We start from the raw sequence: 22642 nt of genomic DNA, 5'->3' as shown, positions 1-22642 counted from the left end.
GAAATTGTCCAAAATGTCTTGGTATGCTGAAGCATTAAGAGTTCCTTTCACTGGAACACAAGCCCAACCCCTGAAAAACAACACCTGAACTCAATGATTTGGAGGGGTGTCCCAAAACATTTGGCAATGTAGTGTACCTGCTGAAAGCTAACTCGTAGATGACATTTAGATATTAAAGATAACAAATTTCACCTCAGGACAACTGCATTGTAGTGAACAATTTGACAAAAAAAGCAAACATATAGTAGATACTGAATTGTTTTGAGCTCCCTCTAAAGGGCCCCGGCTTATATACGTAACCTGAGACACTTGTGAGATTCTAAGTTTCTTTTCTGACATTAAAATCTTTTGTTGATGATATAAAGTCTGACAATAAAAATTCTCTGTTCAAGTCTGTTCAAATGGAACATTTTTGCTGACTTAAGGGGAGGTGGAGAAGTACACTGAACCTTATCCTTAATACAGAATCATAACAGGTTTCCATAGTACATGTGTAACTACAGAGGACTCACAAGATTAATGTATGTGGAACAAGTTAGACAGGCTTGTGAAGCAACCTTATATCAAAGTTCACCTTTCTCTAATCTTACCCTACATATTCAATAAGACCTAGTTGTTGTTATTCTTCCTCTTCTTTCACTGCTCCCTGTTTGGGGTTGCCACAGCAAAGCATCCAATATATTTAGTAAATGAGTCGTTACTTCAGGTATAAGAAATAATTCAGATGGCCGTGACATTTAGAAGACTCACACTCACCGTCTACTTTATTAGGAACACCTATACACCTGCTCATTTATGCAGTTTTTCAATCAATCAATCATAGGCTCAGTGATATCTGTGACTGGAACTGGGCATGAAAAAAAATCACCTGAGCAGTGCAAACATGAAATGGTCCATTCATGGCACCAACATCCACGCCGTGGTTAAAGTCAGCGAGATCACACGTTTTCTCCGTGCTGAAGTTGGATGTGAACATTAACTGAAGTGCTGGACTCATGCCTTGTGTTGTTATTGGATAACTGCATGAATTGAGCAGGTGTACAAGTGTTCCTAATAAAGTGGAGGGTCAGTACTACATCAATCTATTCCACAGTATTTTATATAAGTTTTTTATTTAAGTATTTATATGCTTAAAGTACTCTATGATACTGATACTCTCTTCTCTTATTTCCTTTTCTACTTTAATAAGATAACTGCTTATATACTTGTTGTATAAACACAATCAACGTGAAGGCAATCCACTGACAGCATCAGTGACCAGAACCTAACATCCTCCCTCTCTCTCTCTCTCTCTCTCTCTGTCTTTACACTAGAACCGTGACAGCCTCCTCATCCTCCCTCCATTCTTTTTTTTTTTAACATGCACATCAACTTTAACCCAATTTAAACTTTCCCTCCTGAGATTTCATCATAAGACCTGTTGGTGTTTATGTGGCACATTTCACTAGTGGTTGAACAAGTGATCACGTTCTAGTGGCGTGAAGAGAAAAGCCAATCCCTTTGCTCCCCCAAAGCTGACATCCAATCAGAAGTTGAGGATCAGGGTTCGGCTTTCTATCAGCCAATCGTAAAGCAGGTAAAAAAAAATATTGGTAGTTCACAATCAGGCTGTAATCAAGCAGTAGAGAGCCGGAGAGCGTGTGGGACTGAGCATCGCGACCTCGGCTTTAACTGCAGCCTCTACATCTACTCACTGTTTAACACCATGGACACGAAGACGATTCTTAACTTTGGATCAGGACCGGCGAAACTTCCCAAACCTGTAAGTTTGTTTTCTTGTTGCAGGTGTTGTTTATTTTCATGCCCCCTCTTTCCCCATCCCCTGTGTCCGGTTACCCCCCCTGCGCTGTGGACGGAGCTGCAGCTGCAACTCTTTACACTTTTGTTGCACTATCGCAGCTCATTTGGAAACGGAAGTAACGCTGCAGACGGGATTGATTTTTGTTTACATGAGTTTGCATGAATTGAAACGCAAACAAGAGCCATTAATGACAGCAGTTAAATTTCACTCTTCAGTGTTGCATGGTGATATTGCATCAGCCAGACGCTTTCTTACTTGTCTTGATACGCTCATCGCTGTTCACACAGTTCAGGGGATTGATTAGCATCAGTAACGTGTGGCTCGCGACACGTGTAGAGCTTCCGGTTATTTACTGGTACAGTAATAGAAGCGAAAAGGATTAAATCGCTGCACCTTCCGCGCGCGCAGTTGTGTGACGTCATCAATCACGGCGGTCTACTTGACTTGGGTCGCACTTCGGCAGGGTGTAGCTGCTCCATTTGTTACAGTGTCACAGGGTTAGGGTGTAGCTGCTCCATTTGTTACAGTGTCACAGGGTTAGGGTGTAGCTGCTCCATTTGTTACAGTTTCACAGGGTTAGGGTGTAGCTGCTCCATTTGTTACAGTGTCACAAGGTTAGGGTGCAGCTGCTCCATTTGTTACAGTGTCACAGGGTTAGGGTGTAGCTGCTCCATTTGTTACAGTGTCACAAGGTTAGGGTGTAGCTGCTCCATTTGTTACAGTGTCACAAGGTTAGGGTGTAGCTGCTCCATTTGTTACAGTGTCACAAGGTTAGGGTGTAGCTGCTCCATTTGTTACAGTGTCACAAGGTTAGGGTGTAGCTGCTCCATTTGTTACAGTGTCACAAGGTTAGGGTGTAGCTGCTCCATTTGTTACAGTGTCACAGGGTTAGGGTGTAGCTGCTCCATTTGTTACAGTGTCACAGGGTTAGGGTGTAGCTGCTCCATTTGTTACAGTGTCACAAGGTTAGGGTATAGCTGCTCCATTTGTTACAGTGTCACAGTGTTAGGGTGTAGCTGCTCCATCTGTTACAGTGTCACAAGGTTAGGGTGTAGCTGCTCCATTTGTTACAGTGTCACAGGGTTAGGGTGTAGCTGCTCCATCTGTTACAGTGTCAGGGTGTAGCTGCTCCATCTGTTACAGTGTCACAGTGTTAGGGTGTAGCTGCCCTATCTGTTACAGTGTCACAGGGTTAGGGTGTAGCTGCCCTATCTGTTACAGTGTCACAGGGTTAGGGTGTAGCTGCCCTATCTGTTACAGTGTCACAGGGTTAGGGTGTAGCTGCCCTATCTGTTACAGTGTCACAGTGTTAGGGTGTAGCTGCCCTATCTGTTACAGTGTCACAGTGTTAGGGTGTAGCTGCCCTATCTGTTACAGTGTTAAGGTCTTTTCACACTCGAATTGTTAACCCTGGGTCATCCTAAACCCCAGATAAACGGAATCCTGGGTTATCTGTAATCACGCTTCACACTGCTCATACTAAAGCTGGGGTTAACTGTAATCCTGGGTATTCATTAACAGATGTTTCACACTGTACATTCCTAAATCCCAGGTTAACATTCTTATTTGCATATTTGTGGTGTCACTGTCACCGATTGGACGAACAGCAGGCAACCTGTTTACACAGCGCGTTTCTGATTGGCTGTCTGTTGCCAAGCGTCAAGCAGCAACAAGCCAACACCGCTCTGTTTCACACTGAACAAACTTAGCACCACAATGTGGGGTTAACATCACAAATGCTGTGCTAACACAGCTCTGGAGCATTTTGGTAACCCCAGTTAAAATGCTGTGCTAACACCACTTTCAAATTACAGGTGTGAAACATTTCTTTACCCCGGGGTTAAAAGCAGTGTTTAAAAAGAAGATAACCTGGGGTTAAGCACAGTGTGAAAAGCCTATTTGGGTGTATCTGTTCCAGCTGTTATAGTGCCACATTATTAGGGTGTATCTGTTCCAGCTGTTATAGTGCCACATTATTAGGGTGTATCTGTTCCAGCTGTTTTAGTGCCACATTATTAGGGTGTATCTGTTCCAGCTGTTTTAGTGCCACATTTTTAGGGTGTATCTGTTCCAGCTGTTTTAGTGCCACATTTTTAGGGTGTATCTGTTCCAGCTGTTATAGTGCCACATTATTAGGGTTAATCTGCTCCACCCAACACAGCTCTTTGTGTAACAGGCCATTAGCAGTTCCAGGATCTCAGCAAACCTTCTGGAAACCAAATCTTTTTGAAAGATTACTGATTTTCCCTAATTTTTTTAATAATTATTGATCTTTTCCTCCTGTAGTCTGTTCATGCATGCTAATGTGGCTTGGACAGGGCCATGTCTAAATATAATCCAGTGTAGTTATGTTGTTGGACTAGTCTGGATAGTTTTTCTGTAAGCTTGATGTATACAATGGGATTAAATGTACAATGTTTGTGCAAGAGAAAGACTTTTTCTTACTAACTCCAACAGAAGAAAACTGGAGGAATTAATTAATTCTTTAATTTGTTTGCATGTTTGTTTATTTGCTGTTGCTGAATTTGTAAATAATTACGTAAATTATATGAGTTGTTAGTAACAAAGCTGACACTGGATTTAATGCACATTATAAAGCACATGCTCTGCGTTGAACAGACAAGCTGCTTAATGAATTCCTTTTATGATAAACAACGATCTTTTATTTTCACATGCTGACACTTTGGCAGGGTTTGGCAGCTGCTCCACCTGACACATACTGACACTTCAGTGGAACATAGAATTTGAATCCGCTTGAATTGCATATTTTTAACAACCACATATGCAGATGATTATTGTTATTTTTTTTTTTTTTTTGTAACAGCATTACCCACAGTAATTGGACTATAATGATGTTTGCAAAGGATTGACAAAGTTATCACGATGATTCCATATTAACCTCTTAAACATCCCTTTGTTTATTTATTCACATTTTTATTGACTAACAAGGTCCAGTGCTAAGAAACAGGGTTAACCAATCCAAATCATGCCCTTTCTTTTAGCAAATGTACGCTATATTGCCAAAAGTTTTGGGATACCTGCCTTTACGTGCACATCAGCTTTTTAATGACATCCCATTCTTAATCCGTAGGGTTCAGTATGCAGGTGACCCACCCTTTGCATTGCACTTGGTGATGTAAGGCTTGGGTGCAGGGGCTCGGCCATGAAAACCCATTCCATGAAGCTCTCTAGGCACTTTTCTTGAGCTAATCTGAAGGCCACATGAGGTTTCTGAGGTCTGTAGCTATTGACTCTGCAGAAAGTTGGTGACTTCTGCACACTGTGCACCTTAGCATGTGCTGACCTCAAGCTGTGATAAGTTAGTGATTAGTAGAGAGGAAATTTCAGAAATGAACTTGTGCACAGTCGCCACCCAATCACCGTACCACACTTGAATTCACTGAGCTCCTGAGAGCGACCCATTCTTTCACAAATGTTTGCAGAAGCAGTCTGCATGCCTAGGTGCTTAATTTTATAAACCTGTTGGCATGGAAGTGATTGGAATTTAATGATTTGGAGGGGTGTCCCAAAACTTATAGTGTATATGTCACACTGTAACCGACCAGGAGCTGTATTTGGAAGAAAAAGCAAAACGTAGTTGATGAAGGAGTTTTCTGTTCTGCTCTCTGCACTTGATGTTTTTAATATAATATTTAAACAAATTGATCTTTGGATTCTTTTATACAGTAGTGTTTCATTTGCAGGTTTAAGCATGTGAAATTGCCATGTGCCATGTTAATATATAATGTTAATATATAATTTATAATGTTGTATTTATGTTGTTGGACTAGTCTGGATAGTGTTTCAGTTGTGAGCTTGGTGTATATGATGGAGATTCTAAGTTCTGTGTTTGTGCCAGAGAAAGATTTCCACTGTTAAAGAACTTGTCCAGTAAGAGTTGTTATTTAGCTTGCCTACATTGTGCTTAACAGTGTTATTGGAGTAAAACCGATTCTCAGACTTCTGATTCTCAGTCGCCTTAAACAGGCCGGAAGAAAACTTTAGAAAATGTCTTTTTTTTTGTTTGTTTGCTGTGGTTGAATCTGTGAATGAACCAAATTTGAATTATAAGTTGTTACTAAGCTCCTAGTGCCATTAATGTAAATTAGAGGAGATTTGTATTCAAATCTGTTATAGCAAAGTGGTCCTGCAAGACATGCTTCAGTTTCGTTGTGATTGTTGTGTGAGAAGACACTTTATGCCTGGAAGGTGAAAACGCACAGCTTTAAACTGTTTGCCAAACTTGAACAAGGCAAGGCAAGATGTTTTACTGAAAGTCAGGTAACACGGGTTATTAAGGGTTGGATAAGACTGCAAAATAGGCTAAAAGGAAACATGCTCCTAGTTACAAGATGTCAAGAAGAAACTAAAGCCTAAAAATAAAGCTTTAACTCCTACAGGGTGAACAGTTAATAGTACAGTGTCCTAATTTTACCAATTAAAAGCCTACAGTCATGTCAAAAACAGCAACTGTTGATTTACAATTTCTTTCTCTCAAAAACATCATGCAAATGATAAATGTGGGTGCAAAATAACGCCTCCTGATGCTCTAAAATGGATTAAATTGCACTAAGCATTAAAATAAAATAAAATTCTCTTGAAATTATCTAGTGAAAGTGGTTGGAGCTGATCCAAACAGGTTCAAGTTCACACCAAGGTGTACCGTCTAAACTAGTTTGTTTTTCAGTATTTTCTTTGTATACTAGTTTGGTATACGAAGGCATAGAGTCCTGCTTGTGTTTTATTGCATCATGACTGGGCTGAAAACGAAGCCGATCTTTCACTGAAACAAGTATATTTATTTAAGAGAAGTTCTGCATGACATGATATATTTACATTATGAAACAGTTTAAATGGTTGCTTAGTTTGTGCTGATATTACTGACCTAGGAACTTCAGAAAGAAAGCCACATGTCTGAAATGATTGAGAATTGAGGTCAGACCTCGGAGTAAGGGTGGATTAGTGGTTCCTGGGTTTGGGGTTTGATTTCCATCTCTGTCATGTGTTTGTGGAGTTTGCATTTTCATCCCATGCTTCGGGGGTTTCCTCTGTGCTCTCTGAGGACGATTGGGAGGAAAAGTGATATCTCTAAATTGTGTTTATGTGTGGGAGATTATGCTTAGTGATGAGTTTCGACCCTGTCCCGGGCGTCCCCTGCCTTGTGCCCTGAATCACCTTGGATAAGCTCCAGGTTTCTTGTGACTTTGTGCAGGGTAAGAGCTACAGAAAATGGATGGAACATATTGAATAAAATTTCGTCACAAACACTTTAGTTCAATTGTACATGTATTGCACTTTTAACATTGAGATTTATATCGAGCGCGAAGTGAGAGTAGCAAGACGAAATGAGAGAGAAACCGTTAGAAGAACCTTGAGGATCCCATGAACCCCTCAAAGCCGCAATTAGACACAAGAGAATCTGCTACTCTGCTCTTTCCGACACCTGACTGCTCGTCACTTATATATGCGTGTGTGTGTATATATATATATATATATATATATATATATATATATATACACACTATATTGCCAAAAGTATTCGCTCACCTGCCTTGACTCACATATGAACTTAAGTGACATCCCATTCCTAATCCATAGGGTTCAATATGATGTCGGTCCACCCTTTGCAGCTATAACAGCTTCAACTCTTCTGGGAAGGCTGTCCACAAGGTTTAGGAGTGTGTTTATGGGAATTTTTGACCATTCTTCCAGAAGCGCATTTGTGAGGTCACGCACCGATGTTGGACGAGAAGGCCTGGCTCTCAGTCTCCGCTCTAATTCATCCCAAAGGTGTTCTGTCGGGTTGAGGTCAGGACTCTGTGCAGGCCAGTCAAGTTCATCCACACCAGACTCTGTCATCCATGTCTTTATGGACCTTGCTTTGTGCACTGGTGCACAGTCATGTTGGAAGAGGAAGGGGCCAGCTCCAAACTGTTCCCACAAAGTTGGGAGCATGGAATTGTCCAAAATGTCTTGGTATACTGAAGCATTCAGAGTTCCTTTCACTGGAACTAAGGGGCCAAGCCCAGCTCCTGAAAAACAACCCCACACCATAATCCCCCCTCCACCAAACTTTACACTTGGCACAATGCAGTCAGACAAGTACCGTTCTCCAGGCAACTGCCAAACCCAGACTCGTCCATCAGATTGCCAGATGGAGAAGTGCGATTCGTCACTCCAGAGAACGCGTCTCCACTGCTCTAGAGTCCAGTGGCGGCATGCTTTACACCACTGCATCCGACGCTTTGCATTGCACTTGGTGATGTATGGCTTGGATGCAGCTGCTCGGCCATGGAAACCCATTCCATGAAGCTCTCTGCGCACTGTTCTTGAGCTAATCTGAAGGCCACATGAAGTTTGGAGGTCTGTAGCGATTGACTATGCAGAAAGTTGGTGACCTCTTCGCACTATGCGACTCAGCATCCGCTGACCCCGCTCCGTCAGTTTACGTGGCCGTCGTTCCTGTTGCGAGTTGCTGTCGTTCCCAAACACTTCCACGTTCTTATAATACAGCTGACAGTTGACTGTGGAATATTTAGGAGCGAGGAAATTTCACGACTGGATTTGTTGCACAGGTGGCATCCTATCACAGTTCCACGCTGGAATTCACTGAGCTCCTGAGAGCGACCCATTCTTTCACAAATGTTTGTAAAAACAGTCTGCATGCCTAGGTGCTTGATTTTATACACCTGTGGCCATGGAAGTGATTGGAACACCTGATTCTGATTATTTGGATGGGTGAGCGAATACTTTTGGCAATATAGTGTGTGTGTGTGTGTGTGTGTGTATATATGTGTATATATATATATATATATATATATATATATATATATATATATATATATATATATATATATATATATATATATACACACGTTCCTATACTTCTGTAAAGCTGCTTTCAGACAATGTCCATTTTAACCAAATTAATAAAGAAATCTTTTGCATATTCCAAAAAGATTGCACAGATATTTTATAACACTATAGGTTCATTTCCACAAATATCATCGAAGCACATCTGTGAGTTCTTCTGAGCATACATTATTCAGGTATTTCTTCTTCTTCTTCTTTCGGCTTTTCCCTTCAGGGGTCGCCACAGCGAATCATCTCTCTCCACCTATCCCTATCTTCTGCATCCTCAACACTTACACCTACTAGCTTCATATCCTCATTTATTACATCCATATACCTCCTCTTTGGCCTTCCTCTTTTCCTCCTGCCTGGCAGCTCCATGTCCAACATTCTCCTACCAATATACTCACTCTCCCTCCTCTGGACATGTCCAAACCATCTTAACCTGGCCTCTAACTTTGTCCCCCAAACATCCAACATGAGCTGTCCCTCTGATGTACTCATTCCTAATCCTGTCCAACCTTGTCACTCCCAAAGAGAACCTCAACATCTTCAGCTCTGCTCCCTCCAGCTCTGACTCCTGTCTCTGTCTCAGTGACACTGTCTCTAAACCATACAGCATGGCTGGTCTCCCCACTGTCCTGTACACCTTCCCCTTGATTCTCGCTGAAATTTTTCTATCACACAGAACTCCCGACACCTTTCTCCACCCATTCCAACCTGCCTGCACTCGCTTCTTTACCTCTTTCCCACACTCTCCATTACTCTGGACTGTTGACCCCAAGTACTTAAACTTCTGTACCTTCTTCACCTCTTCACCCTGTAATCTTACTGTTCCACTTCCCTCCCTTTCATTCACACACATGTACTCAGTCTTACTACGACTGACTTTCATTCCTTTTCTCTCCAGCGCAAACCTCCACCTCTCCAGGTTTTCCTCCACCTGCTTCCTGCTCTCACTACAGATCACAGTGTCATCTCCAAACATCATTGTCCAAGGAGACTCCTGTCTGACCTCCTCTGACAACTGGTCCATCACCATAGCAAACAGGAAGGGGCTCAGAGCCGATCCCTGATGCAGTCCCACCTCCACTCTGAACTCCTCTGTCTGCCCTACAGCACACCTCACCACTGTCCTACTCCTCTCATACATGTCCTGCACCACTCTGACATACTTCTCTGCTACTCCTGACTTCCTCATACAGTACCACAGCTCTTCTCTTGGCACCCTGTCATATGCTTTCTCCAAGTCTACAAACACACAGTGCAACTCTCTCTCTGACCATCCCTATACTTCTCCATCAACATTCTCAGAGCAAAAATTGCATCTGTTGTGCTCTTTCTGGGCATGAAGCCATACTGCTGCTCACAAATTTCCACTACCTTCCTTAACCTAGCTTCCACTACTCTTTCCTATAGCTTCATTGTAGGGCTCATCAACTTTATCCCCCTATAGTTGCTGCAACTCTGCACATCACTCTTATTCTTAAAGATCGGCACTAATACACTTCTTCTCCATTCCTCAGGCATCTTCTCACTCTCTAAAACCCTGTTAAACAGACTAGTTAAAAATTCCCCTTCCGCCTCTCCTAGACACTTCCAGACCTCCACCAGGATGTCGTCAGGACCAACTGCCTTTGCACTTTTCATCCTCTTCAAAGCCTTCCTGACTTCATCCTTTCTAATCTTATCTACTCCCTGTTCCACAGAGTTCACCCCTTCTACTCTTTGTTCCCTCTCATTTTCCTCATTCATCAGCTCTTCAAAGTACTCCTTCCATCTCCTCTGTACACTCTCCTCACTTGTGAGCACCTTTCCATCTCTATCCTTAATAACTCTAACTTGCCGCACATCCTTCCCATCTCGATCCCTCTGCCTAGCTAACCTGTACAAGTCCTTCTCTCCTTCTCTAGAGTCTAACCTAGTGTACAACTCATCATACGCCTTCTGCTTGGCCTTAGACACCTCCCTCTTCACTCTGCACTGTAACTCCTTGTATTCCTGTCTATTGTCTTCAGTCCTGTCCATGTCCCACTTCTTCTTGGCTAACCTCTTCCTTTGAATACTATCCTGAACTTCCTCATTCCACCACCAAGTCTCCTTATCTTCTTTCCTCCTTCCAGATGACATACCCAGCACCTTTCTTCCTGTCTCCCTGATCACTTCTGCTGTAGTTTCCCAGTCATCTGGCAGCACTACCTGACCACCCAGAGCCTGCCTCAACTTCTGTCTAAATTCCTCACAACATTCCTCCTTTTTCAGCTTCCACCACTTGGTTTTCTTCTCCATCTCTATCTTTGACCTCTGCTTACAGACCATCAAATTTATCCTACACACCACCATCCTATGCTGTCTGGCTACACTCTCTCCCACTACCACTTTACAGTCACTAATCTCTTTCAGATTGCCTCTTCTACATAGGATGTAGTCTACCTGTGTGCTCCTACCTCCACTCTTGTAAGTCACTCTATGCTCCTCCCTCTCCTGTAAATAAGTGTTAACCACAGCCATGTCCATCCTCCTAGCAAAGTCCACTACCATCTGTCCTTCAAGGTGCCTTTCCTTAACTCCAAACTTGCCCATCACCTCCTCATCACCTGTGTTCCCCTCACCAACATGTCCATTAAAATCTGCTCCTATCACCACTCTCTCACCTGTTGGAATAGTCTCTATCACCTCATCTAATTCACTCCAGAATCTCTCTTTCTCCTCTTAACTCACAACCTACCTGTGGGGCATAACCACTAACAACATTCAGCATCACCCCTTCAATCTCCAACTTCAGACTCATCACCCTGTCTGACACTCTCATCACCTCCAGAACATTCCTCACAAACTCCTCCTTCAGGACCACACCTACCCCATTTCTCTTATTATCCACACCATAATAAAACAGCTTGAATCCTTCTCCTATACTACGAGCCTTGCTACCCTTCCACCTGGTCTCCTGTACACACAGTATATCCACCTTCCTTCTCTCCATCATATCAGCCAGCTCTCTACCTTTCCCTGTCATAGTACCAACATTCAGAGTTCCTATTCTCAGTCCTACACTCTTACCTTTCCTCTTCTCTCTCTGTCTACGCACTCTCCTCCCTCCTCTACTTCTTCGACCAACAGTAGCCCAATTTCCACCAGCGCCCTGTAGGTCAACAGCGCTGATGGCGGTCGTTGTTAATCCGGTATGAAATTCAGAGTACTGACGATTCGCATGGTTAAATTTGTCAATGTTTTACGCCGGATGCCCTTCCTGATGCAACCCTCTCTATTTATCCGGGCTTGGGACCCGCACAGAAGTCACTGGACTGTGACCCCCATGGCTAGATTTTATTCAGGTATTTAAAAAAAGGAAATCGTTCTTTTCTTTTTTATTTTAAAACCAGTCATCTAAAAATGAAACTAAAGACTCCATGCATGCCAGCTTCAGGACTTGTTCTGAGACTGAGTTGTTTGTCAGTGCATGAGAGCCGAGTTATTATGCATCTCAATGAGGTTTCTTCCCCAAGTGTGGGCCTCATGCCGACATGTCCAGTCCTGCGTCCTGCATCCTACTGACCTCTTTATACACAGACGGACATCAAAACAGGAATGTCAGGAAAAAATTGAATACAAACGTAGGCTACTGCCGTAGCATTTTAATCAATTTTTCTCATTTTAGAATCGTTTCTCTTAAAGCTTATGCTGCATTTAGTAAAAGAAAATGGAGAACTTTGTACCTGTCTTAACCAACTCTCATGTAAAAGGCTTTCAATAGTTTAGAGTAATGGAGTGTGGTGATTTTGTGAAATTAAGCAAGAATGTTTATTGTCATGACGTTATATCTCCACCTAATGACACATTTTTGTTACAGGTAATTATTTCAAAATGCTGTCTGTTTCAAAGGTCAGTTTCTCATCAATCCCCTGCACACTGAAGGCTCAGGGAGTCTCCCCTGGGTCCTTGTGTCTCGCTTATCAGTCATCCGTACCATGCCGTGTCACTATATTTTTTCCATTTTGCTGTCAGTTGACCACGTTACAGCAGCTCAAGTTAGTTTCAGTGAAAGTTTAACAGTAATAACTAATCACTAATCCAGTCCTTCAGTTCCAGCTAGTACTGGAGAAATCCCAGCCTTGTGTCATTGCTGCTGCTCAGAGACATGACCATGATTTATATTTACTGTAAATATCATATGAGGATGGAGACCATGATGGAGAACACTGCTGATTTTAAGAACTTCTTGTACTAATGAATATAAACTCTGCTTTCCTTCAGGTTTTGATCCAGGCACAGAAGGAGCTGCTGGATTACAATGGTCTCGGGATTAGTATCCTTGGTATGCGGTCTTGTTCTCACATGAAATTGTGTAGTGTGTGTGAGAGAGAGTGGGTCAGTGTGTGTGTGAGAGAGTGGGTCAATGTGTGTATGTGAGAGATGGAGAAAGTGTGTGTGCGCACATTGACATTCCACTTTTTTCTACATAGAAATGAGCCACCGGACATCAGACTTTAACCAGATCATCAACTCTGCTGAATCTCTGCTTCGTGAGCTTCTGTGAGTCTGGGTAGAAACTAACCAGTTTATTGATTAAAAAACAAAGTTCTTTCTTTCTTTCTTTCTTTCTTTCTTTCTTTCTCTCTCTCTCTCTCTCTCTCTCTCTCTCTCTCTCTCTCTCTCTCTCTTTCTTTCTCTCTCTCTCTCTTTCTTTCTTTCTTTCTTTCTTTCTTTCTCTCTCTCTTGCTTTCTTTCTTTCCTTCTCTCTCTCTTGCTTTCTTTCTTTCCTTCTCTCTTTCTTTGAGATAATAAAGAGATTGATGATCTTAATAGCTTTTATAACGTAAGCGTTAACAGGAAGGATTTTCCATGATATTAATTGAAACTACCCCCCACACACTTCCTTCCTTCAAATCCATGATCATTTGTCTGTAAACCTTCTTTATAACTTATGTTTTATTCTTTACATATTCAACATGCGGCGTATTCTCATGAAGACATCAGAACTGTAAACTTCTGGAAATATGGAAATGTTGTACATTTTTCACAGTAAATTGGTTCACGTTTTCTTCTTTTCCCTATGCTTCTCCACAGGAGTATACCAGCAAACTACAAGGTTTTGTTTATGCAGGGAGGTGGAACAGGCCAGTTCAGTGCTGTTGCTCTGAATCTGATCGGTCTGAAGGAGGACAGATGTGCTGACTATATCGTAACAGGAACCTGGTCTGCTGGTGCTGCTAAAGAAGCCGAGAAGCACGGCAAAGTGAACGTGGTGCATCCGAAAATGGACAGATACACTGGTGAGTTCATCAGAAGCGTAAAATTAGTGTAAAATTAAACTGGACACAGGCACAGGAAACTGTGAAGTGTGTATAGATTAAACATAAGAAATTTTTTTTTAAAGCAAATCGGCCTCCTCTGTAAGAAAACAGACAGAGAAAGCGTGATTCCTGTTCTGTCTAGTTAAACCTCTAATGGATTCCACGTCCTTGACAACGTCCAGTGGTCGTCATGGAAACTTCTCTACAGTCTGTCCCACATCTCTGAAAATCCCACAAGATCAGCAATTTCTAAAATACCCAAACCAGCTCGTCTGCCACGACTGACAGCGTGATTTTGCCCATAACATGATTGTTTGAGTGTTTCTGAAGCTCCTGGGATTTTGCTCTGGAGTTTCCACAGAAAGGATTATGTGTTGAGGAGAGAGCTCAGAGGAAAACAGCCAGAACAGATGAAGCCAACAGGAACTCGCATAAACACTATTAAGATAAGATAGAACTTTATTAATCTTGAAGGAAATTCTTTTGCCAGAGACTGCTTCAGATTACAAGAAAAATAAATGCAAATGAAAAATAATACACTGATCAGGTATAACATTATGAACACTGACAGGTGAAGTGAATAACACTGATCTCCTCATCATGGCACCTGTTAGTGGGTGGGATATGTTAGACAGCAAGTGAACATTTTGTCCTTAAAGTTGATGTGTTAGAAGCAGGAAAAATAGGGAAGGGTAAGGATTTGAGCGAGTTTGACGAAGGGTACAGATTGTGACGGCTAGATGACTGGATACGAGCATCTCCAAAACTGTAGCTCTTGTGGGGTTAGTATCTATCCATGGAGGCCCTTACATGACTTAAAGGATCTGCTGTTAACATCTTGGTGCCTGATACCACAGCACACCTTTAGGGATCTAGTGGAGTCCATGCCTTGATGGGTCAGGGCTGTTTTGGCATCAAAAGGGCGATTAACACAATATTAGGCAGGTCATAATGTTATGCCTGATCGGTGTATACAAACGTATTCAAAAATACAAAATGTATTCAAAAATATGAATGAAGTATTCTATATATACAAAACGTATCCAAATACGAAAAAGGTGCTAGGGAACTAGATTCAGTATATAGATACAGAATATTATTCAGTTCAATTCAAGTTTATTTGTATAGCGCTTTTAACAATGAACATTGTCTCAAAGCCGCTTTGCCAAACATATTAAACAAAAAACATAGTGCAGAAAGTCCTAGATATTAGACAAAATCATCCCTAGTGAGCAAGCCTGAGGCGACTGTGTCAAGGAAAAACTCCCTGAGATGGTATGAAGAAGAAACTTTGAGAGGAACCAGACTCAAAAGGGAGCCCATCCTCATTTGGGTGACACCAAAGAGTGTGATTATAAATTATTATAAACACCAGAGAGTGTGATGAGCAATGTCCTTTCTGCATTTATGTACAGTCTACAGTGTGATGTAGAATGTTAGTGTGTGTATTAATTAGGAGGTTGTTGTCATCCTCAAAGTCCACATAGGGCTGGCAGCGTTGCTTTGATATACCCAAATCCTCATGAAGCAGAATCCAGCTGAAGTTGGTCCGTTTCTGGATGCCTCAGGATCCTCGCAGGGTTGGCCTCTGTCTACTGGAGCTGGCACAATCTCCAGATGCCTCAGGATGGTTAGAAAAAAAGGAACAGGTGGAAAGGAATTAGCATTATGAACAGGAATTACTGTTCATAATATTAGCAGCACTAGATAATAATGTGCATTTAATCAGATGTACTGGAGTACAAGATTATGGGATGTATTATGTGTATGCCAGGCTAAAGAGATGTGTCTTTAATCTACTTTTAAACTGAGAGACTGTGTCTGAGCCCTGAACACTGTCAGGAAGGCTATTCCCAAGTTTAGGAGCTAAATACGAAAATGCTCTACACCCTTTTGTAGACTTTAATATTCTGGGAACTACCAGAAGTCCAGAGTTTGTGATCTTAAGGAGCGTGGTGGATTGTAGCGTGTCAGAAGACTGGTTAGATACGTGGGAGCTAAACCATTTAGAGCCTTGTATGTGAGTAGTGCCAGTTTGTAATCAATTCTAAACTTAACAGGTAGCCAGTGCATGGATGATAATATTGGGCTTATATGATCATATTTTCTTGACCTGGTAAGAACTCTGGCGGCTGCTTTCTGGACTAACTGTAGCTTGTTTATTGAAGATGCAGGACAACCAACTAGTAATGCATTACAATAGTCCAGTCTGGAGGTCATGAATGCATGAACTAGCTTTTCTGCATCAGATGCAGGTAAAACGTTCCTAAGCTTGGCAATATTTCTAATGTTTTAGTAATATTGGAAATATGATTTTTGTATTCAAGTTGCTGTCTAATATTACTCCCAGGTCTTTCACTGTCCAGCTAGTAGTAATAGTACATCCTTCTAAATGCAAGCTGAAATTTAAGAGGTTTTGTGTACTGGTTTTTGGACCAATAAATAATATCTCTGTTTTATCTGGATTTAGTAATAGAAAATTATCAGTCATCCAGTCTTTTATATTTTTGACACACTCAGATAATCTGGACGATTTAGATTTCATCTGGTTTTGATGAGATATATAACTGGGTATCATCGGCATGACAATGGAAACTAATCCCATGTCTTCTAATGATCTTACCCAATGGAAGCATGTATATTGAGAACAGCAGAGGTCCTAAAACAGACCCTTGTGGAACCGAGGAATTTATTATTCATCCATCCATATACCCGCTTAATTCCTAATTAGGCTCACGGGGATCTGCCTATCCCAGCACATATGGGCGAAAGGCAGGGGTACATGATATTATATTAATGTACATTGTAATTATTGTGGAATTTTGATACTGTCAGTGTTTATTTGGTCAGCTCTGCTCTCTACTGAAAGGGGAGGTGTTAGAGTTTGATGGCCTCTGTTAGGAAGACCTCCTCTGGCATTCTGTGGTTGTCCTGTGTGGTCTCAGTGTTGCATGCAGGGAGTGTGACCCATTGTCAAGGATACTGAGAAGTTTCCTCAGCATTCTCCTTACAGACACCTCAACCAGAGACTCCAGCTCCACTCCCATTAGAAACCAGTGATGAGCAGAAAAACATTTCAGAACACATTTAAACATCAAACCTTGAGCTGAAAAAGCTAGAAGAGCAGAAAAACACATCAGCTTCATCCAGAAGAATCTGAGGCTACAGTCTGAGGCACTAAGAAGGAAAAAAAATCACCCGCTCTTTTTCTACTCATCCTTCAAGTGTGGATGATCTTGATCCTGATCCTGGTGTAGCCTCAGATTCCTGGTTTTGCGTTTCAGTCTTAATCTTGATTTGTTTAATGGCGATTTTGTGAAATAGGGATCATCCTGTTAGACCTTAATGTTGTGTAATGTGCAATATGAAAACAAAGGACTAATAGTTTCTTCATTGAAAACAAGTGCTATAAAATAGATTTCCAGAAATAGAGTTGATCTGTTGATCTTTACTGTGTTTATCCACCAGTATTGCTATTCTTTATCAGTGCTGTAAGCCCTCAGATACTCCTCATGTAGATTAGAGACTCTTTTTACAGCGTGTGAGCTGCTTTGTGCAGATTTTCAATTTTTAAACAGAATTTAAACAGAAATAATAAAATATTAGATCATCTTAATATTTTCAAAAAGCCCCATGAAGTGCTTTTTTTTAAATACATTATTCTATTGAATAAAAATTTGGATAAAAGGTAGTGAATGCAGATTAAGGCAGTGTTCGTATTAATAAAAAAACGAACATTTCTCCTGTCTTTAGGGATCCCCGACAGCAGCAGCTGGTCACTGAACCCTTCAGCGTCCTACGTCTACTTCTGCTGCAATGAAACGGTTCATGGCATCGAGTTTAACTTCATTCCTGACACCAAGGACGTGATCCTCGTCAGTGACATGTCCTCAAATTTCCTCTCACGACCAGTAGATGTGTCAAAGGTGTGTTTTGATTTACTATCCGCTGTTGTGTTGCCGTGTTTTGTTTATTTCTTTCAACAGGTTTAATTTTTTTCCTTTGTCCTTCTCCAAGTTTGGGCTGATATTTGCAGGAGCGCAGAAGAATGTCGGATGCGCAGGAGTCACTATCGTGATCGTGAGAGAGGATCTGCTGGGAAAAGCTTTGAAGGAATGTCCGACGATCCTTGATTATAACGTGCAAGCTAAAAATAATTCCCTTCACAACACTCCACCGACCTACAGGTAAAAACTTCTGAGCGTTGTTTGTTGTTCTTTTGTTGCCTGGGGTTATTATCCTTATAATAATACATTCATGTGTTTAAAAAAAGCAGCAAAATACAGTTTAAATAAAATTGTGTTTTCTTTAGTTATGGTTATGTAGAAATCCTGAAAATGACATGAAAATAACATGCAGGTGAACTGTAGGAACAGAACTGATTTTCTTTCACCGATTCATTTTCGTTAGCTGCTTTTTATCCTGGTCCAGGTCATCAAAAACAAACAAAAATAAATAAATAAAATAACAGCTAGATTGAAAAACTCATATTGACTGAAACAGACTGGATCTATCTGTCTATTTATTTATTTATTTATTGCAGGGTTAAAATCATCTGTTTATAGTTTGGGAACTAGGCACTTTAAGAGTTTTTATGCAAACTGTAATATCATTCATTCATTCAGTCATTTAGTCCTCTTCCCATGATTCCTATAACTTCCCGTAATGTAACTAGACTGTAGTTTCATATATCCAGAGCTTCAGACTGATTGTAGAAGGTCTGGACTCTATAGCAGCTTTTACTGGCCAAGGACCAGCCAAAAGAGTGTCTGACGTAAAGGAACCAATCACAGTTCTTTTTGTTCAAATCATTGGGAAAATCCAGTATTTAGCTGATCCTCATGAACACTTGTGGCCACAGCTGTAAACATGACGACTTCCTTCTTCCATGAGAGGTGTAGAACGTCACGATGGCTTTGTTTTCCAGGCAGAACGTTAAAAAAACAACACGCGTGTCCCGGAAATCCTGTAGAATCTAACCAATCAAGTAACGACTTCTAAACTCCAGTTTTGTGTGCTGTATGCATCAGATGTTCAGTCAGCGCTTCATGGATGAAGCTAAGACTGACTAGTCTCTCTGCACTTGTCATATTTTGACTGAATATCATGCTTTCTGAGGCCTGTGCCATGTTTCACATAATAGCTGTTTGAGAAATAAGGTGCTTTAGGCATTATTGTGTATCTTATTGTATATTTCTGTTAATTTTGTTGTTGTAAATGCAGTTTTTCCATGCTCTTATTTTGCTTTTCCTTTTATTTTTATAGCATCTACATTGTGAAACTGGTTCTGGAGTGGATCAAGAACAATGGCGGCACAGATGCCATGAACAAACTAAGCAAACAGAAATCCTCGATGATCTACGACATCATCAATAACTCCAATGGATTTTACTCGTTAGTACAAAAAAAAATTAGAGCAATTTGCTAATAATAAAAGTGACTAATTTACACATTGAATTTTTAAATTTCATTCTAGAGACATAATTAAATCAGCTCCAAACTCTTTATACGTGTTCCTGAGCTCATGTAGAGACTGTGCTTGCTTTCCTCAGATGCCCCATCGACGTATCATGCCGGAGTCGCATGAACATCCCGTTCCGCATCGGAAACATGGAAGGAGACGAAGCCCTGGAAAGAGAGTTTCTGGAAGGAGCTTCCAAACTCGGCATGATCTCGTTAAAAGGACACAGGTACTGTACATCATCGTGAAATTGAACATAGACTAAAAGTTTTTAATGAGATTAACGTAACGATAATTTATTTATGTGTATTTTGTCAGATCTGTTGGTGGGGTACGAGCTTCTCTGTACAATGCAGTGACTGTGGAAGAAACTCAAGCTCTCGCCACATACATGAAGGAGTTTCTACATAAGCATCTGCCTAATAAAATGGGTCACTAACCTACGCCTCAGATTACTGACTAGCCTTAAACACTACTAATGACTTTTTTGTAGCAACGTGATAGCTGTGTATAGATGTCACTCCTTATAGAAGAGCATTCATGCAGCTAGGGACCAGTTGATGTCTAATAGAATTAAACAATACATTATTCTGTCTTAAATTAGTCCTTGAATAGGTTTTTGATAGTCACACTCCTCTGGTTAGGAACACTATCTAGTTGAACTGTTTTGTCTAGTCACCTAATTGTGTTTTTAACAGTTACAGTGTAACTTGATACTGGGATTAAGATGAACCTTGACCTCATGTGTTTCGAGTAGATGACATGTATGCACTACAGTACAGTCTCAATGTATGCAAGCAAAAGATGGGAATTAAAATGATTATTTCATGTGGTGTTTGTGAATTATTTCATCATTCCTGATTTAAAGAAATCAGTTAAATCATTAAAGCAACATCATGCTGACAATAATAGAAAGCCTTTATTTGTCACATATACATTACAGCACAGTGAAATACTTATTTGGAAGTTGGTGTCAGAGCATAGGGTCAGCCATGATACAGCATCTCTGGAGCAGTGAGGGTTGAGGGCCTTGCTTAAGGGCCCAGCTTGGTGGTGATGGGGCTTAAACCCTGATCCTCCAATAAACAAGCCAGTGCTGTAACTGCTTGAGCTACCAAGCATTCAGTGTGACTGATATTCAGTGTGACATTTCAATAACAATATGGAGAAATATTCTGTTCATATTTGCTTCCCCATTGAATACAGTTCCCACAATTTTGATGTAATGGTTTTGATGGTAGTTGCTAGAATTGGGATTTTTGTTCTGTAAAATCCACCAGTGTTATAGTAAAGCACTGTATTATATATGTATTATATTATGTATTACTATATTCCAGCACTTTTGTAACACGGTTTGTCCAAGTAAACTAGTGGACCGGATCTAACTGTAAACAGCACATGAGGATGATGTTTATTTCTTTCATTGCAGTTTCACTGACGTTAGCTTCAGTGTTGATGTATCTTCTTGTTGTTCTTTGCTGCTTCCTGTTTGGGTTGCCACAGCGGACCATCTGATCCACATATTTGATTTTGGCACAGGATTTATGCCGGATGCCCTTCCTGATGTAACCCTCCCATTTTTCTTAATCTGAGCTTGAAACCAGCACTGTGAGTTAACTCCTCAGTGGCAGGGATGGTACAGGCAACTAATGTACAATTAAAGTGCTGATTGATTATTTCAGACTGCATTTCATTGGGCAAACACAAACAAAATACATGCTAGATCTTAAAAAATACTTGTACAATACAAGTTTAGTCTTTAGCCTTGTTACTGAGGAACACAATGGAGCAGTAAAATATTTGTAGCGATTTGTAGTGAACAAAATCATATCATCCCATTCCAAATCCAATGTTGGTTTCCCCTTTTTGCTGCTAGAACTAGCTCCAATCTTCTTTAAAACTTTTCCCCAATATTTTATAATACAGCTGTGATGTGGGGTTCATTCAGCCTTCCAATTCATTATCAACCAATATATTATTCATCATTTAAAAAATCACATGAATAGATTTAATGCACCTTATTGAGAAACCACAATATGCTTAACACAATAAGCCTGACTTTTAGTTCTGACACTGGAGAGTCCTTCCATAAATATATGTTTTAGTTTAGTCAGACTGGACGGATGAGATAGGATGATTGTTTTTTAAAATCTTCAACTAGCCAGTTTGGCTGTGTCTGTGCCCATAATTACCTCAGATTCTTGTTCTTGACTAACAGGAGTCTCAATCTAGTCTCCTGCTGTTATAGCTCATCCACCTCAGGATTCATTGTTTTGTGCATATTGAGACACTTTTCAGCTAACTATGTTTGCAAAGACTGATTATATAAGTCACTGTATGCTTTCTGGCAGCTCAATATAACATGAAATTATTCAGAATCAGACTAATAATTGAGCATTTTCTAGGGACGTAAAAGTTCAGCTTATGTCTTTGTAACATGAACATGATTTATAATACAAATGTGTTGATTAAATAATTCACTGTTACATCACATGAAATCAAATGACATGTTTATTGTTAAAAGTGATCACATAGTGGCCATTCTCTGCTGTACATCGATGGATCCTCTGTACAGATTGTCAAGAGCACCAAATTCCTTGGTGTTCATCTTGGGTAGAACTTTACCTGGTCACTCAACACCAGCTCCATCACCAAGAAAGCCCATCAGTGCCTCTACTTCCTCCGGAGGCTGAGGAAAGCCCGTCCCCTCCCCCCATCTTACCATGTTCTATAGAGGGAGCATGGAGAGCGTCCTGAGAAGCTGCGGTTTGGGAATCGTACCGTCTCGGATCGCAAGACCCTGCAGCAGATAGTGAGGAGAGCTGAAAAGATCATTGGAGTCTCTCTCCCCTCTATCACAGACATTTACACCACACGCTGCATCCGCAAAGCCAACAGTATTGTGGATGACCCCACACACCCCTCACACACTCTTCACTCTCCTGTTGTTTGGAAAGAGGTACTGAAGCATTCAGGCCCTCACAACCAGACTGTGTAACAGTTTCTTTCCTCAAGCCATCAGGCTCCTCAACACCCAGAACTGAAACTGTACCAACTCTCTCACACACACTCACCTGTGTGAACTGACCTGTGTCAACTGTGTGAGATTCAACACATACATCTGTAACATCACTCACACTATAACACGTGTTTACATTTTCAATTGCTGTTACTGCTATTATTGCACACTTCATACTGTCACCTATGTACAGGTATATGTTTACAAACATATAT

The 22642-nt window shown here is 40.9% G+C and overlaps 1 protein-coding gene across 1 annotated transcript; it reads left to right on the top strand.

Annotated features, from left to right (window-relative positions):
* The first annotated feature begins 1485 nt into the window (after positions 1-1485).
* Positions 1486-20236, top strand: psat1 (phosphoserine aminotransferase 1). The gene is made up of 9 exons (XM_058375464.1): positions 1486-1762; positions 12908-12968; positions 13117-13186; positions 13721-13926; positions 17701-17873; positions 17965-18134; positions 19213-19341; positions 19500-19637; positions 19727-20236. Exons 1-9 carry the CDS (start codon positions 1706-1708, stop codon positions 19845-19847), a joined length of 1125 nt encoding a protein of 374 aa, XP_058231447.1. The 5' UTR covers positions 1486-1705; the 3' UTR covers positions 19848-20236.
* The last annotated feature ends 2406 nt before the right edge of the window (positions 20237-22642 follow it).

Source organism: Hemibagrus wyckioides, linkage group LG22 (genome assembly GCF_019097595.1).
Source record: "Hemibagrus wyckioides isolate EC202008001 linkage group LG22, SWU_Hwy_1.0, whole genome shotgun sequence".
In the NCBI taxonomy this organism is placed as follows: domain Eukaryota; kingdom Metazoa; phylum Chordata; class Actinopteri; order Siluriformes; family Bagridae; genus Hemibagrus; species Hemibagrus wyckioides.
Note: the sequence above shows the minus strand (reverse complement) of the source record. Positions and strands in the feature narration are given on the sequence as shown.